The sequence below is a fragment of the Penicillium mononematosum genome, assembly GCF_028829835.1.
Source record: "Penicillium mononematosum strain IBT 11891 chromosome Unknown utg000003l:1.0-8172316.0:1.0-8177699.0, whole genome shotgun sequence".
Taxonomy (NCBI): Eukaryota; Fungi; Ascomycota; class Eurotiomycetes; order Eurotiales; family Aspergillaceae; genus Penicillium; species Penicillium mononematosum.
This window is the reverse complement of record NW_026643273.1, coordinates 5,497,273-5,514,798: the sequence shown is the minus strand read 5'-3', so window position 1 is coordinate 5,514,798 and position 17,526 is coordinate 5,497,273. Positions and strand designations below refer to the sequence as shown.

The following is a 17,526-nucleotide window of genomic DNA, read 5'->3' as shown; positions in this document are numbered from 1 at the left end:
CTAGTTGAATAAATGGAACAATTCGTATTTGATATATCATACGGCCAAGTATCGTTAAATCAGAGCCTGTCCTAGATGGGAAGAAGCTTCCAAGATCCCCAACCACAGATTGGTAATAAAAATGCCCTCAGATTGAAAACTACCATGTTTTGTCACTCGTCACCGGCGTACTTGTCGTTTCCTTGAAAGGCGTACAGACGAAGCACATATACATGCCTCGGAGTATGCAACTGTATTTTCTCATCACCGGGATATTACATGGGGATGGGGATCTGAAAACATCTCATGATGAATAGAGTACTCGGAAGGGAACAGGGCGATTGGCGAAAAGAACCGGACGAGAGATGTGATTTTAGAGATCTAGAATATGTACAGCAGTTCTGAGCGATGTTAGTCGAAAACGTCCAAATATTGATGCGATGCCAAGACAACACATAGCAAGAAATATAAAAGGTCCGAGTCTCTTCAGATCTCTGTTCATTGCTCAATCACACACATATGGGCCGATGTCTTCTTCCACTCCGAAGTATCAGGGGGATGAAGTCCATAGCCCGACGGGTTCATTCAACCGACATGTCATGAGAAGCTCTTGTGAGGTTTATCTTCATCAGGACTTGGCAAAAGATATTCCATTGAATCCGTGTTATAGCCAGAGACCAGAGAACCGGTTTGAATGGAAAAAAGAAACATACCTCTTGTGATGAAGCAATAGCCCCTGAACAGAAGCGTCGACGTTCCGTCGTCTCAAGCGATAAGAGGTAGTTGCTGGCATTGACCGGCAAAGTATCATCGGATTCAATATCAAGCCGTGTCTAGACGCGTCTTTCTCAGACAGGCTCTGCAGTGACATCGAGCCTGATAGCTGTATCGGTCTGTCAACAACAACTTTCTATCGGACGAGATGATGAAAGAGCATATACGACACTGTTAGGGGATAATCGGCTGGGAGCTCGCAATTGTACGGTTTCTGGGGACCGCATGCGTGTTGTCAGGACAATCGGTTTGGCACGGCGATGCCGCGGCGCGTATCGAGCACATTTACCGCCTACCATACCGCCTTACTTAGTCCCCGCACAATTGACTAGGACCGCAGCACGTGATAGCCAGCGTGGTTCCGCTGATGAACGCATTGGCTTGCATATACACCCCGGTATAAGAAGCTCATACCTGCACGGGTCGGCTACTTGTGATGGTCAGTACACACCGCATCTATAATGGCTCCCCCCAGCATCCAAATGGTGGCAAGAGCCCAGCGATGCCGATCTCGACTACGGATTCGATTCTGACGAACTGGATACCAGATATAACAAACCTGATCTAAACACCTCCCACGATAAAAGCAAACAGAGAGACATTCAGAATACGGACGATAAGGGCCTGATTGCAAGCATGTCTTCTTGGCTCCAGCGGCAGGCAGGCTCGTCCCACGGACAGCTTGCGACAGCGGCTGTCGTATCTGGCGCAGCTGTCGCAGGTGCTATCCTTGGGTACCAGTCATACAAGCGCAAGGAAGCTGTCCATGACCTCAAGGCCTCGATCCCAAGTATAGATGATTTACATACTGCGGAAACGGTGAGCTGCACCAGTGAAGCTGCGCATTCACTGCCTAGCAAGCTACAAGATAAAAATGCTGATTCGCCGGACTATAGCTCACCGATTTTGGCGCTGCCTCGAATGGAGTACCACTGAGCAAGGAAGATGAGCGCAGTGCAGCTTTAGCTCGCAGAGCGCAACAGGGAGACTACGATGACGGTATGTGATCTTTCTAGGCCTTCGTTCTGCAAACCTTTCTCATTTGGCCTGTCTCGCTTTGGTAGACTTGATTCTTGAACAGCTCGCCCGCAACCGCGTGTTCCTCGGCGATGAAGGCCTTGCCAAGCTTCGATCGTCATTCGTTGTCGTGGTCGGCTGTGGTGGTGTCGGTTCGCATGCTGCTGCTTCACTGGCTAGATCAGGCGTGTCCAAAATCCGGCTCATCGATTTCGACCAAGTCACACTATCATCGTTGAACCGACACGCCCTTGCGACATTGGCTGATGTTGGCACACCGAAGGTCCATTGCATTCGGAGGCGGTTGGAACAAATCGCACCGTGGGTCACCTTCGATTGCCGGAATGAGCTCTATGGAAAGGCCGCGTCCGATGATCTCCTCGGCCCCTGGTCTCTGACACACGATGGAGAGGGCCGTCGACCAGACTTCGTGTTGGATTGTATCGATAACATTACATCCAAGGTAGAGTTGCTACACTACTGCCACTCGAACTCCTTGCCTGTGATCTCGTCGATGGGTGCGGGATGCAAGTCGGACCCGACTCGGGTTGTGGTTGGCGACATTTCGCTTAGCACTGATGATCCTTTGTCCCGCAGTACACGCCGTAGACTCAAGCTTCTTGGTGTTTCATCTGGTGTTGCGGCCGTGTTCTCGACAGAGAAACCAGGTCCGGGCAAGGCTACTCTACTTCCTCTCCCCGAGGAGGAATTCACCAAGGGTCAAGTTGGTGAGCTTGGTGTTCTTCCTGACTTCCGAGCCCGCATCCTCCCAGTACTGGGTACCATGCCTGCAGTGTTTGGTTACACAGTAGCCAACCACGTTATTTGCACTATTACTGGCTACCCGCTTGACTACAACATGGGCGCCAAGGGCCGCGAGAAACTTTATGATACCATCTTGGCTGCTTTGCTAAGTTTGCACGAAAGAATGATCAGACAAGTCACCGGCCAAGATACCGTGGGGCTTCGCGCCTCGCTCAGCAAGGATGATATTGCATTTGTTGTGGAGGAAGTATACCGGGGGAAGAGTGCGATCAGTGGCTTGTCTAACAGACTGGCTCTCATCCCCTGGCAAACTCCTGCTCACGGGTGGAACATGGATCTGAGCCTTGAGAAAGAGGGACAGAAGACCATCCCGATGGACATCAATCAAATGGTTTGCATGACCAAGGAGGAAGCGCTCCGACACGAAAACGAGGTGCTTAAGGGTGGCAAGAAGGTGGAAGAGGTGTATGATGAGACTGTTCTCCAGCGTGTAAACCTGCGCAGACGGGAAGCGGAGGAGTATGATCAGTACCGAGGATAGTGTAGAATGTACAAATAAACAAAAGCACAAAATCAGATTTGATGAAGAACACACAACAAAAAACGTCAAGCATTTACCCCCTTGCCTATGTTGTACCTAACAGAAGAAAGCGGGTCTGAGGTATACGTCAGAGCCGCGAGGGTTAAATTCTGCCTCTTCTTTACATTCTACTCCCACGCAGTTTCACCAAATGCAGTACATGAAGCATACATTACACCTGGAAATAAGAATATAAATGCCAACTAGGGCGCATGAGCATGACGTCTCGCGACTCCCATTCGACAGATAACGAGTTCCACCCGACCACAACCCACCATCCCTCGTACTCAAATCAATCTCCACATTATTCTCGCCCACTGATTGATTCCGCCAGAAACGGAATCCAACTCGGAGCCCATGAAGGCTCCCAGCGCGGCTCCAGTTCCCCCGCGGATGACATCAAATCCCCCGGGTGGTCCCAAATGGCTCTCTCGGTAGTTTCCGCGCCGCGCTTCCGGCGCTTAGTGCTGATCTACGTCGCGCTGTTTATATTTGCATGGATCGGTTGGCGAACGCTGCTTTCTCCGCGACTACAAGACCAAAATTTGCTGTTGCATTCACTTGATCCGACGTCTAAGACAGAGACAGGTGGGTGGTTCGGGGTAAATTCATCCCCTCAGTTCGACGGTTTGGTTCAGGTCCGCACATTGGACCCAGACCTGGTGCCTGGGGATATAGCGGGAGCGAAGGCAGGAAAATCTAGTCGGAAGCGGTTAATTATTGTGGGTGATGTGCATGGCTGTAAAGAGGAGTGTAAGCAACAACCCCCCCAACTATGGGAATTCTTGGAATTAACGAGTCTGCAACAGTGGTGCAACTTCTTGAGAAAGCCGCCTTCAACCAAGAAGGTGGTGATCACCTTATCTTTGTCGGGGACATGATCAACAAAGGACCGGACAGCACAGGAGTTGTGGACTTGGCTCGGCAGCATTCAGCATCTAGTGTGCGCGGGAACCACGAAGACCGGATTCTGCTTCTTCGACACGAGATGGTGAAGACTAACACTCTTGCAAACTCCGATGATGATAAAGGCTCTGGTTTCTCATCCAAGGAACTTGGCGAGCGTGCACTCGCGCGGTCTTTGAGCGACGAGCAAGCTCAGTGGCTGGAGAACTGTCCAGTGATTCTGGAAGTCGGCCGAGTTCCAGGCATGGGACAGGTTGTTGTCGTTCATGCGGGACTAATACCGGGAATCAAGCTTGAGAAGCAAGACCCTTCCAGTGTGATGACTATGCGGACCATTGATTTGGATACGCATGTACCCAGTCCAAAAAAGAATGGCATGAATTGGGCTAAGGTATGGCTTCTGTTTCTATTTCACTCTTTTAATCTTGCCGTCATATTGATATATTTTCAACCTAGATGTTTGATAAACATCAATCAAAACTATACTCGAGCCTCGAGACTTCGACTGAAGATCCCCTCGCAAACACTACGACTGTTGTCTATGGCCACGATGCTTCAACGTCCCTTTCAATCCGCACATTCACAAAGGGCCTTGACTCGGGTTGCGTGAAGGGAGGGAAGCTCACAGCTTTGGTTATAGAGGACGGCGGAAAGCAAAGTCTTGTACAGGTATCGTGCCGTGACTATCTAAAAGAATGACAGTTCTTCGCTGTTGCTCTGGGTTCAGCTTTGTAGACAAAATGCATTATTATAAAGTGATGGCTATGAATTTTATGCTACACAATGAAGTATGTGATGGAACAGTCAATGATCGTTATGTAGTGCCTATGAAAACTGCTCACGAACCCTTCTGTGTAGAGTGCTTAGCTACATTGTTATGACCGGAAAAGTGTCAAAAATAAAAAATAAAAAGTCATCGCCCGGAGGCGATCCGGCAACTTGAGATCAAACGGCACTCAAGCTGAGGATGGACGGGTTCCAAAGTGGCAGCGCGCCAATATCGCCAAGGACAACCGCTAGCCCAAGTGCCCGTCCATCCACGCATACATACTTGCCAGTGCCATTTCTCATACGAAATAGAAAATACGGACTTGGCCTTCTACCTTCACCTTGGTGGGATCGGCTATCTCTTTCGGCAACCCAAACAATACTGATATCTAATTGCTAGTTGTTCAGTTTTAAACAATTTCTGTGTGCATATGTATGCAGAGGTTGCTAGAATATTGGGAAAAGTTATCCTAGGTTAACTACCTACATGTACGGTAGGTAGTATCTAATGCTCTTTAGCCTTAGAGGAACTGTGGTATCAACAGTTGGAATAGATGGTACGAACCATCCAACCCAGTCCATGTTTATTCCAACCACAACAATAGAGAGTGATGTAATGGTCCAGTGAGATGAGTCTGAGTCTGGTTTACCAACTTCACACGGGGAAGCAGGAAAGAACTGTAGGACTGAGAACTTACTGTAGGAAGGACTAACCCCGGAAGTATAACTATCACCAGAGATGTCAGAGCGCAGAGCCCATGCGTCGGAAATCTGTCAAGAATATCCATGTCTAATTTCAACTAAAGAATGAGGGTATGTACAGATAGAATATACCACAGTTCTCTATTCGGATTCAGGATCCTCAGGAATCTCAGGATCCGGGAAAACAAAATTGCCATCGACGCCCCAGACGGCGGGTGGAGAAAAGTCTTCATACCAAAGACCGCCCAAAGCATTAGTGTGAACGAGTCCAAAACGGAAATACTCCAACTCGTTGGGATAAGTACGAGACCAAGTGAAATCTGGTAAATGCTGGCCATCCTTAGGTCGGAAGACCTGGAAGCGCTCCACGTCGTTGACTAGGACGCTGAGGCCATCGGCATGGGGCTCAAGGTCCGGGAACGAGAAGACGAGATTGTTTGCATCCGTCATGGAAGGAGGATATATCTTAGGTGGAACGGTACCAAGTTTGGCACCATCAAGGAGAGCGCCTGGAGTCTGTAGGATCGAATCGAAGCCCCAGCGGGCGATGCCGTTTATAAAAAGACCAATAAGGATGCCTGAGTATAGGAGACTGGGTCGCGTTTGCATAGTCGTTCCAGGAAGGAAGAGAAGAGAAAGAATATAGTGGTGGATGCGTAGGTTCATGTTCGGAACAGCGACGAGGATGAGAACAACTGCAACCAGGACGCCGTATATGCTTATCGTAGGGAAGAAGCGGCCCTCGCGACGGAAGCAGTGTGCCTGGCCAAAGGCGATTGCGATCAAAGACCCAACTACAATTATAAGAGCTGTGATAGCACCCGGTTGCTGCTGGATATCGTGGGGTGTCAGGCGAGAGATTGGAATGCGATCAAATGTGTCTGTGTTCAGGGCGCCAACCCAGCAGCCGCCCAGCCACAGGACAGTCTTGTCCCAGTGTGCATCCAAATTTTTAAGCGTGTGCCGGACGCAGAAGTAATACAGCACGAATCCCACGAACGCACCAGGCAGAAACCGACCGAGCGCAATTGACACAAGGTCATAATAGCTCCCCATAGAGGGAGGATCGGACGCCATGGCGACTTGGAACCAGACAATGAAATATATCATGGAGTAGAATGCCGGTGCCGATGTCACGACTAATGACAAGATAGTAGTCCAGATCAATGTGAAGGCGAATAGTGACCAGCGCGCATCGGAGCACTTGATTGGTTTAGTCTCGTTCGAGTCTGGGGTTGACGCTTCATCACTGAGTCGGAATGACATCGGGAAGCTCGAGAGAAACTCGATACTTTCAATTCCGTGCTGCGTGCTGGAATGGAAGTTTTTCTGCTCGCCGGTGCGGTGCAGGATGCCACATCCGCCCCTCGCGTCATCAATTAGACCTGCATGCAGTGCCGAAGCACAAATTGAGGAATCGCCGCGGTAAGTGCCGCTGTCATGACCATCCACATTAAATGGCTTACCTCCCACGACTAATGGTCGGTAATTGAGCTCCTGGTCACCAACAACATACGGCTCTAGTAGAATCGCGGCTGCACAGCCAGAGGGACAGCGGAACGCGAAGGATTGGTCCTCGAATGGGCGACAAAGGTCACCATTCAGTCCGCAATTCGTGGAATTGCTCCTAGATAGATATGGTCAGGTTCGCAAGATCGGATCTGCTTGGGGATAAAAATAGAAACACACCATAAACGGTGGTGACACGATAGCTTGACAGGCTGCCCATACCCCGGAACTTCTTGGCCCGCAACGGAAGCTTTTAAAGATGCGAAGAACACAACAATCCAAAAGAATAAACCACCAAAAAGGAGCGCGATCTTTGAACTTCTGTGCGGAAATTTTTGATCAATCAGACGCGCCGGCGCAGCCTGTAAATGAGGGAACCAAGGGTTAATGTGATAGACATGCGGCGGCGTCGGGCCGCGGAGCCATGCACAGAATCCCGAGGGCGTACAAGAAAACGGCGGATCGCGCTCGAATTTCTCCGATTGAGCATCCATGTGTTCTGAAGGCAGAAGAGGCACGTCGCCTACTTCCAAGTCAAAGCTTAGTTCATCGCTGTCGCGGGCTTCATCCTTGTACTGCGACCGGATCTCCTGCAAGGGATACTCGGTCGACTTATCCGATGAAGGCGATCGCGCACTTGCCCCGGAAGACTCCGGTCGCGACTGCATCTTTTATATACAACGTGTTTACCTGAGCTCTGGAGCTCTCAGAGGGAAGGAAGTGGTGGAATTCCTTTTCAATCTTGAACTCGTGGTCAGCCCTGGAGGAATTTCTTGGCTTTTTAGTCATCCGGATTGCTGGCCCCGGGATCCATGGATGGATGTCGTGGATCAGATCTCATCTCGGACAAGTTCGCAAAAGATATTAAAAAATTGAATGTATATTAAGTCCCTTAACCTACAGATATTCTTCATAAACCCGTACTATTCAAAGATGTGACGCTGCTCCGTCATCTAAAAACCAACAAGTCCACCGAATCACCGAAGATGACAATGTTCCAGAACTCGAGTTCCTTGAAAACTATCTCAGGCGGTCATGGCTGGTGGAAAGTTTCCGAGTCCGATCTAGAGCACAAGATGTTCTGCATTAAATATTCCATGGTATTGCTTCAAGCAAGGCTGATGTAGCGGTAGGTTTCATGAACCCATGCCTTGTTGCCCGAAGAGAATAGACTCTTCGTCACAAAGGCATGCTTTACAGCATCAATCGTCCGCTTCACACTCCCGAGATTCCGTGTCTTCTGGATATTGGCCAGCCGATCTAGTACAAAACGTCTTTGGTCTTCATTTTCCAGGCCTGTGTTCCCAAGCACAAACAGAGGCCATAACAACGTAGCCATATCAGGAAGTGTGGAGATCAGTTCAATCATCGACGATATAAGACGGCTTTTGCACCCTTCAGATACCCCGCGCCTCTCCCGGTCGTCGATGTCTAGCTCATTCTCGAGGCGTTCATTAAGGTAAAGAAAGGCAGCTAAATGTTTGACCTGTGCAATCCTCTCGAGGTCTTCTCTGCCCGTGGCATGTTGAGGAAGCGTCTGTTTCAAGCTAAGAAGAGCTGTGCTAATATTTAATGACACTCTGGCATAGTATTGAGTCTCCACGGGGGTTAAACGTCGGTATTTTCGTATCTATAGTTATCTCGTGGTTAGCAATATACTCTGATAGAGCGGAGCAGTCAAGCAGTACTTTTGCCTTTCTGGAAGCATGAATCGAGATATTGTTTATTAAAGTCAACAGGCCACGCGAGCACCCCATCAACATATCGATCTGGAAGATAGGTCAGCATTGATAGAGTGAAGTAATCATAAATGCGTCGTACTTCTTCGAGGTTCTCGCTTTCAGACCACAACTCTGACATGTCATCTTGATGGCAATTTTCAGATGCGGTACGGCTCATGATGTTATGAGCTACAAAGTACATCCTGAAAAACTTCCATAAATCGGATGAGCCGTCAGACGTTGTGTAGTCGATAAGTCGCAAGCCACCATAAAGATGTGTCATCCATGAAGGAGAGCATCCATCTGATATCTATGTTCAGGTCAGAACGTTATGTACTGCACGCATATAGGAAGAGGGAGACGTACGTCATGAAAGCACAGCATCAAGATCGAAGCTACCGTGGCATCTGCATGTACACCAGTGGAAATTTCCCGTCGGAGCCCTTGCAAGGCCATGTGTTTATAGTGACATACTGGCTCGGCAAATTGATACTTTCCAAGAAGGCATAGTTGATTCGCAGAAACTGCCAGAACGGCGTGTCGAAGGGTGATAGAGACAAAGCATAGGGGAACCAGAAGCGAGATGTAAGGATTATACAATTCACTTAGAGAGCAAGATGGGCTGATACCGCTGATAAAATAATCAAGAAGATAGGTCTCCGTGTCCGGAAAAGAATAAAGGGGGTGATAGATGGAAGACGGGATCGAAAGGTCCGTACAGATGTCTATGCTGTTGGGGCAAGCCTGGGCTGAAGAATGTGTTCGAGGCAAGTCATCGGGGTCTTGAAAGTCACCCTCATTCAAATTCAAAAAGAGATAAGCGGCTAGTATACCGGGTTAGAGGAAGTCCTTGGAATATAGATTCCGTTTTCCGGTTATGTGCGGTTGTGCCGGGTCTTTTCGTCCAGACCCCTGATCAAGGACAGTCAGTAGGAGATAGCCAGAAAAAGATGGCGGCAGTAATTACCTTCACGGCCAAAGCTAATGCCCTTTTGGATAGCATCCTCTCGGAACATGATTTTGAGCTCCCGGACGCATTCAAGATCAAGTCTCTCGCAGCGTCTACATCGCGGGTTCTCTTCGGTGCATTTGATGTGTTGCTCTACTCATGTCAGCGATTTAGTTCCTAGCCATGATGAGGGTTGTACCTTTGCATTTGGCGCATCCAGTTCGCCTTCTGGTGTCTTGTTTTCGGCGTGGCATAGCGTGAAGGTGGAACGTGGACAGAGGTTAGATGGAAAGAAGGCGAAGCGGGGGCATGACTCGGACCTTTTGCCGTGACAGGCGATAAGGGCTAGCACCGGTAGACGGGCAGATTGGCACCGCCCTAAGGCTCCGGGGAAGTTGTGCACCTTTATATAAGATCTGTATTTAATTCCCATCCACCCCTGTTACCTTTGCGTTTATGCCTTATCGCTCTTATGTCGAACGGGATTCTTCGAAGGGAGATATCGCTGGGAGATACCAATTTGCACTAGAGGTTTCTGGCCCCAGAACGGGCAGATATCCTAGTCAGCCTCTTTTGGACCGTTATCTTTGCACCGAATAACCATAATAACTTTTGCCAAACGCGGGCAAATCCCACATAAGGGAATGGTTTCTGTGACAAAGGACATATTTCAAGATTTGTCTAACAACTCTCAAACATAGCCGCCTATTACGATGAAGTGTTATTTCAATCCATAAAAGATACTTGTCCGCATATTAAACACGAGAACTCGCCCGCTACGTAGTATACTTGAATGCCTTTTGCTGGAAGTCAGTTTTATCAGCAAATGCATCCATCAAGTCCCCATCGGCTCGATCTTCCTCAGGGCCAACCCCAACTGTAGCTCGGCGATTCAAGTTGTGCGCAATGGCCCAGTAGACTGCCATCAGCAGAACGCAGACGCAATAGCAAGCCAGCATGGCAACAAATCCCCCCTGTGTATTCTGGTGCTTGATTTGCTCGAAATGTCTGCGGGCCGATGAGGTTCCCCACGGCATACCCAATATAGAGAATGGAATACTGTACGGTCTTCTTGGTATTACCCGCCGTATTAGCCTGAGCCATGGATATTCCCACAACGTACGGACCGAAGTATGTGTATAACTTTAGAGAAATGATTAGTCGGTTGTATAGTGCTAAGCTGGAACCTGAACTCACCAGATATATGCCAACCATCTGACCACCCAGGTTCGTTCGCGGTAAGCTGTAGACCAGGATGGCACCAATTATAGGGACACAAGATGCTAACATAGTAACCAGACAGCGACGGTTGGTCCACTTAGCCGCGATCCAAGAGAAGCAGAATGCCGACAGGGTAGACATCACACCAGTCGGCATGTTCAGCAGGGAGGTAATCACGGGAGAGAAGCCTAGGTTGTTGATGATGATGCCGCTGAAGGTTGTGAGACCCCCGTTGGGTATGTTGATGGCGATGTTGAAGAAAAATAGAACCCAAGTCTTCGGATCAATAGCCGCCTCCAGAGCCTGATCCCACTTCCATTGTCGGTTTGTGATCCCGGTTTTGTTCTCGGCCAGGCGCTGGACAGCATGGTACTTCTCTCTATCGTTGAGGAAAAACGCATTCATAGGAGAGTCCGGGAGGAAGATCAAAGCGATGATAGACCACAGTGTCGAAATAGAGCCTATTGACAAAGTCAGAAAGAACAAGTGTAAATTTATCCAGGCTAGACGTACCTGTGATCAGAAAAAGGTATTGCCAAATAGAAAGTGCTGCACTAGAAGGAATGTGACCGACCGCCCACGACAGGAAGCCGTTGACTATAGAACTTGCTGCCGCAAATACCAAGGCATTTCGAGGGGGCTGCTCAGACTTTTTATAGAACCCAGCGACGATCAGAGAAATTGATGGAACAATGATCGCCTCCAAACAACCTAAACACCTTATCAGTGCCATTATCCAAGCCGGATCATCACAACTTACCTACCCATAAAGAATCTCAAAGCCATTAGTCCGCTCCATTTACGAGAGACCGGCATGAGAAGTGCCATGACTGACCAGCCTAACGAGCATGCAGATAGGTATTTGGCAGAGGGCAGTCTGTGGACCAGGTACGTGGATGGCCACATGCCAACAATGGCCTGCCACTAGATTAGAAAAGATGCAACCACCGCTGAGACGTTACGTACTCCGAGAGATAAGATGGATCCAGCCCAAGAATATTGTTGACCCACAAGATGAAGGTCATCCTTGAGGCCATAGATGGCTGCAGTGCTGATAGCGACCTTATCAACAGCACCCAAAGTAGCGGTCATAAAGAGCTAAGAACGGATTAGCTTGCTCGCGTGCCCTAAGAGGGGACAGGCAATATACCATTGGCAGAAGGATCCAATCCATCTTGCGTACCATCTTCTTCTCTTCTTCCGGGGACAAAGGTGCAAAGCCAGTGCTATGAGCAAGGTACTCTGCTGCCTCATCCATTGCCCTGGAGATACCCTGCTTCTCTACTTCCGGTGTCTCGACAGAAACATTGCCTTTCTGCTCTGCCATTGTGAAGGAACTTGAAGAGCGAACGATATAATTAACTGAGGAAGAAAATGGCGACCAGCAACAAACAGACTCAAGACTGCTCTTATAAAGTCCAAGCAAACTTTCCCCGCCAATGTCGTGAACCTTCGATAAAAGGTGGCCAGTGGGGAGGCCCAGTTATAGATATCGGCTCTTGAGGCCATTGGTGAAGCGTCTGGCTGATACCGTGTCGACCTTCCCCCGGAGAAAACTAAGGAACAAAATAGAGTTTGTGGGGAGACCCACTTGAGTACATACTCCGGGGTCTCCAACCTTGGAAGGCGACTGGGCCGTATCGACCTTCCTCGGCACTCGCAGGGCCCGAATAAACTTTCCAACTCAGCTACCGTGACGACCTTACTCTTTCATCAACGAGATGTACCGTCGCAATCCACTTGCAGTTATAAATTTGGTTCAAATCCCAAAGGAACCCAAGATGCAGGGGCAAAACAATTTTCCATTTTCTTCCAATCTTCCAATATGACAGTTACGAAGCCGACGGTCGGAGGCGTCAGGATCGCCATTGGTACGGACTTCAAAGATGCTCGTACAAACAAAATCCTACACAAGCGCTAATTATGCTCCCTTATTCTCTTAGATCGCGGAGGCACATTCACTGATGTGTGGGCGAGTCTGCCGGGAAAGCCTGACGTCGTTCTAAAGCTGTTGTCTGTTGACCCTGGTAATTATGATGATGCGCCAACTGAGGGTAAGAAAATATGGCTCATAACGGAGCGTTCGAGAAATCCAGCTGATAAGCTATTATAAAGGTATCCGACGCGTCCTCTCGCTGTACCAAGGACGGGAAATACCCCGCGGGGTTCCTCTTCCGAAAGATGATCTAGAATTTATCCGAATGGGAACAACAGTAGCGACGAATGCCTTGCTTGAAAGGAAAGGAACCAAACATGCCTTTCTCGTCACGAAGGGCTTTCGCGACTTGTTGAAAATCGGCTATCAATCCCGACCGCGCCTCTTTGATCTAAACATCGTTAAACCCGATGTCTTGTACGCCGATGCCAGGGAAATTGACGAGAGAGTGACAATTGAGGGGTTTGATGAAGACTTGGATGGTTTGTTCAAGTCGGACAACGAGATACCAGGAGTGCTCGTGAGGGGCTCGAGTGGTGACATGATCCGCATCTTGAAGCCTCTCGATGAAGCTGTTGTGAGACAAACACTTCGAGAGCTACGATCTCAAGGCTATGATACTGTTGCAGTGTGCTTGGCACATTCCTATGTTTTCCCAGCCCACGAAAACCGAATCGAAGAATTGGCTCTAGAGGAAGGCTTCACCCATGTGTCGTGTTCGTCTTCCGTGGCAGCCAAGATGATCAAGATGGTGCCCCGTGGAGGCTCTTCGTCAGCTGATGCGTATCTCACCCCTGAGATCAAGAATTATCTTAGCGGATTCTCAAAAGGATTCCAAGATGGAAATTTGGATGGTGTGCGTTGTGACTTCATGCAGTCAGACGGTGGTCTTGTAAGTCACGACCGTTTCAGTGGCCTCCGAGGTATTCTTAGTGGACCTGCAGGTAAGACTAGACCTACAACTATGATTAAAGGAGATTAGACTGATAATAAGCAGGCGGTGTTGTGGGCTATGCTCGCACATCTTACGACGATCACACAAAGACCCCAGTTGTTGGTTTTGACATGGGAGGAACCTCGACTGATGTTTCTCGGTACGGCGGAAATTTCGAACATGTCTTCGAGAGTAATACCGCTGGTGTTACTATCCAGAGTCCGCAGCTTGATATCAACACCGTTGCCGCTGGAGGTGGTTCCATATTGTTCTGGCGAAATGGTCTATTCATAGTAGGCCCTGAAAGTGCTTCATCGCATCCAGGCCCTGCATGTTATCGAAAGGGAGGTCCTTTGACAGTAACGGACGCCAATCTATTCCTAGGAAGACTCATTCCTCATTTCTTTCCTAAGATTTTCGGTGAGAATGAAAATCAGCCACTTGATGTGGAGATAGTGAAGAGGAAATTCATCGAGCTGACCGACGAGATCAACCGTGATACTGGAAAATCACTCTCTCCCGAAGAGGTTGCCTGTGGTTTTCTTGATGTTGCCAACGAAGCCATGTGTCGACCCATTCGGGCGCTGACTGAGGGTAAAGGATATGACATTGGTATGTGCGATTCAAAATCCCTTTGTGGATCTTATTCTAACACATAATAGCGAATCATAATCTTGCTGTTTTCGGAGGTGCAGGTGGTCAGCATGCTTGTGATATTGCCAGAACACTCAAGATATCCACAATAGTCATCCACAAGCTCTCAAGCATCTTGTCCGCATACGGTAAGACGCTTACCGTTAGATGGTTTATGGTGTGTACTAATATTCCAAAGGCATGGCGCTTGCAGACGTAGTTCAAGAAGCACAGGAGCCTGTTAATGAGAGATACAACGAGACGTCTCGTGGTCGGCTGGAAGAACGGCTTTCTAAGCTTGGAACCGTTGTCCAGGAACGACTGATGAGACAAGGCATACGAGAAAAGAGTATAACATGCGAGATGTATCTCAACATGAGATACCAGGGTACAGAAACCTCGATCATGGTCCTCAAACCTGCCGACGGTGACTTCAAGAACGAGTTCAAGAAGATCCATCTGCGAGAGTTCTCCTTCGCCTTTCCCGACGAAAAGGCAATCTATGTCGACGATGTGCGTGTCCGGGGCATAGGTGCAAGTGAGAGAGAAGACTGGGAGGGAGAACAACTTGGAGAACAATTGCGCACTTTGAACTTCCAACCTGCCTCTTCGAAATTGGTGGAGCGTATGGTAAGTACTCCTTGGACTACCCATCATTATACCCATTCCTCATTGTTGTAGGTCCCCGTTTATTTCCAGAAAACCGGGTACAAGCAAACCCCCCGTGCTGGTGCTCGAGAGTTTGGCGCCGGGTCTATCAATTGATGGACCCGCTGTGATCATTGACCAGACCCAAACACTTGTTGTGGTGCCGGGTGCTGTAGCCAAGGTCCTCCGCTCCCATGTTATCATTGACATTACTTCTACTTCCACTGCGACTATTGAGCAACCAACTGTGGTCGATCACATCCAGCTATCTGTTTTTGGGCATCGCTTTATGAGTATCGCGGAGCAGATGGGTCGTGCTCTACAGAAAACAGCAGTTTCTCTAAATATCAAAGAGCGACTTGATTTCTCTTGCGCTCTATTTGGACCTCAAGGTACGCATCTATTACAATTTATGTGTTGAAACCAACTGACATGATAATTCGAAGGTGATCTGGTTGCCAATGCTCCTCATGTGCCTGTTCATTTAGGGTCTATGAGCTACGCAGTCAAGTACCAACATGAACTGCACAAAGGCAAGCTATCACAAGGGGACGTCCTGGTAGCCAACCATCCGGAATCTGGAGGCAGTCACCTTCCAGACATAACCGTCATTACTCCGATCTTTGAAAAGACAGGCTCGACCGTGGCTTTCTACGTTGCCTCAAGGGGCCACCATACGGACATTGGCGGACTGGGTGGTACATCAATGCCACCTAATTCCACCGAGCTCTGGCAAGAGGGAGCAGCTATCCGGTCCTTTAGATTGATCCATGGGGGGAGTTTTCGACGAGAAAGGTATCACTGACATACTCTTGAGCCCAGGCGAGTACCCAGGTTGTACCGGGAGTAGGCACGTCCAAGACAACATCTCAGACCTGAAGGCCCAGGTTGCAGCAAATCATAAAGGCATGGTGCTGGTTCAGGCTCTCATTGAGGAATACACTCTACCTGTGGTGCAAATGTACATGGGGGCCATCCAGTCCAATGCGGAGCTGGCTGTGCGTTCCTATCTTCTTGATACACTCTCCAGATTCGGGCCCCATCTATCAGCCGTCGACCAAATGGACAACGGAACGTTAGTCAAACTCACTGTGGATATATCCAAAGATGGCTCGGCAACCTTCGACTTCACCGGCACAGGGGTCGAAATGCTAAGCAACATCAACGCACCGCCAGCAATCACCCACTCAGCAATAATCTACACTCTTCGTCTCCTTATCGGCACCGACATCCCACTAAACCAAGGCTGCTTATCGCCGATCAATGTGATCATCCCGAAAGGAAGCTTCCTCAACCCGTCAGCTGGGCCCGCCGTCTGTGCTGGTAACACGCAGACCTCGCAGCGCGTGGTCGATGTGATCCTACGCACTTTCCGTGCTGCTGCCGCCTCACACGGGTGCATGAACTGCATTGGGTTCTTCGGGGAGGGCGGCACCACCAGCACCGGTCAGAAGCTTCAAGGCTACGCGTATGCATTTGGCGAGACAATTTGCGGCGGCTCTGGTGCCACGGCGGCGCAAGACGGCGCGTCAGGTGTGCATACCCATATGACAAACACGCGCATCACAGACGTGGAGAGCCTTGAGAAACGGTATCCGGTCATTCTGCGCGAGTTTGCTATCCGTGAAGGGACAGGTGGCAAAGGGTATCATCATGGTGGAAATGGTGTGGTCCGCGATATCGAATGCCGGGCTCCCCTGAGTTTCAGCGTTATAACAGAACGCCGAAGTGTGCCTCCATACGGAATGGAGGGTGGGGATGATGGTGAGCGTGGCGCGAACTACTGGGTGAGGAAGGTGCAGAATGAGCATGGGGCCGATGAGTGGCGCTGGGTTAATATGGGATCGAAGAATATGGTCCGCATGCAGGCGGGAGATCGATGTGTGGTTCATACGCCTGGAGGAGGTGGATGGGGCTTTACTGGGGCAGCTGGGGACTCCACTGGGCATGTCGAGGGCCGGGGCCAGAATACCTTGGTCGGATATCCAAGAGCATCCGGCAGTGTGAGCGCCTATGATACTGCTCAGCAAGCATCAAACTAGATATCCCATTAGATAATCACATTGAGAGAAGTTTATCAAAGTTTGTAATACCAGCTCTCTCTGCAATACCAGCAAGCTGGCCGGCAGGCCGATTTTACATCCTGACAGTATTGGTTGGTGGGATACGACGCATCCCATTTTGAATTCGTGAGTGCGTCCTATTTAGGTTTTACGGACAACTATAAAGACTCTATGAAAGGGTTGTGTGTTCTATAAGCCTATTAGTTGCTCTGGAAGGGTTCAAGGGGGAGTTCGGCTTTGAACCGGATCGTGTGGTGGCTACTATATGCATACGTATGTACATAAAAATCCATAAGTCCTAGCCGAGTATGTAATATTACCTAGCACATGAATCCAGCCCACAGTGGACAGAAGAATAGAGAATGAAAAGGCAGATATGAGATGAAATGAGATCAAGTTGCCAAGAAAGTCCTACGGAATC

The 17,526-nt window shown here is 49.2% G+C and overlaps 6 protein-coding genes across 6 annotated transcripts; 3 read left to right on the top strand and 3 right to left on the bottom strand.

Moving 5' to 3' along the window:
- Positions 1-978: 978 nt before the first annotated feature.
- Positions 979-4,720, top strand: N7519_007108 (Molybdenum cofactor biosynthesis MoeB; the record flags this gene model as incomplete). The annotated part of the gene is made up of 7 exons (XM_057293884.1): positions 979-1,150; positions 1,229-1,572; positions 1,650-1,752; positions 1,818-3,054; positions 3,450-3,868; positions 3,925-4,412; positions 4,478-4,720. 7 exons carry the CDS (start codon positions 979-981, stop codon positions 4,718-4,720), a joined length of 3,006 nt encoding a protein of 1,001 aa, XP_057148695.1.
- Positions 4,721-5,632: 912 nt separating this feature from the next.
- N7519_007107 (LCCL domain-containing protein) lies at positions 5,633-7,668 on the bottom strand (the record flags this gene model as incomplete). Its single annotated transcript, XM_057293883.1, has 2 exons — positions 5,633-7,118; positions 7,181-7,668. The coding sequence occupies 2 exons, from the start codon at positions 7,666-7,668 to the stop codon at positions 5,633-5,635; spliced, it is 1,974 nt and encodes a 657-aa protein (XP_057148694.1).
- A 440-nt stretch (positions 7,669-8,108) lies between these two features.
- Positions 8,109-8,899, bottom strand: N7519_007106 (uncharacterized protein; the record flags this gene model as incomplete). Its single annotated transcript, XM_057293882.1, has 2 exons — positions 8,109-8,630; positions 8,822-8,899. 2 exons carry the CDS (start codon positions 8,897-8,899, stop codon positions 8,109-8,111), a joined length of 600 nt encoding a protein of 199 aa, XP_057148693.1.
- Positions 8,900-9,671: 772 nt separating this feature from the next.
- On the top strand, positions 9,672-10,002 carry N7519_007105 (uncharacterized protein; the record flags this gene model as incomplete). Its single annotated transcript, XM_057293881.1, is given in 2 exon segments — positions 9,672-9,831; positions 9,845-10,002. 2 exon segments carry the CDS (start codon positions 9,672-9,674, stop codon positions 10,000-10,002), a joined length of 318 nt encoding a protein of 105 aa, XP_057148692.1.
- Positions 10,003-10,446: 444 nt separating this feature from the next.
- N7519_007104 (uncharacterized protein) lies at positions 10,447-12,218 on the bottom strand (the record flags this gene model as incomplete). The annotated part of the gene is made up of 7 exons (XM_057293880.1): positions 10,447-10,678; positions 10,731-10,813; positions 10,868-11,352; positions 11,405-11,602; positions 11,656-11,809; positions 11,858-11,989; positions 12,042-12,218. The coding sequence occupies 7 exons, from the start codon at positions 12,216-12,218 to the stop codon at positions 10,447-10,449; spliced, it is 1,461 nt and encodes a 486-aa protein (XP_057148691.1).
- A 498-nt stretch (positions 12,219-12,716) lies between these two features.
- Positions 12,717-17,084, top strand: N7519_007103 (uncharacterized protein; the record flags this gene model as incomplete). Its single annotated transcript, XM_057293879.1, has 9 exons — positions 12,717-12,783; positions 12,835-12,945; positions 13,007-13,771; positions 13,825-14,373; positions 14,424-14,543; positions 14,594-15,024; positions 15,185-15,434; positions 15,489-15,795; positions 15,893-17,084. 9 exons carry the CDS (start codon positions 12,717-12,719, stop codon positions 17,082-17,084), a joined length of 3,792 nt encoding a protein of 1,263 aa, XP_057148690.1.
- Between the last annotated feature and the right edge of the window lie 442 nt (positions 17,085-17,526).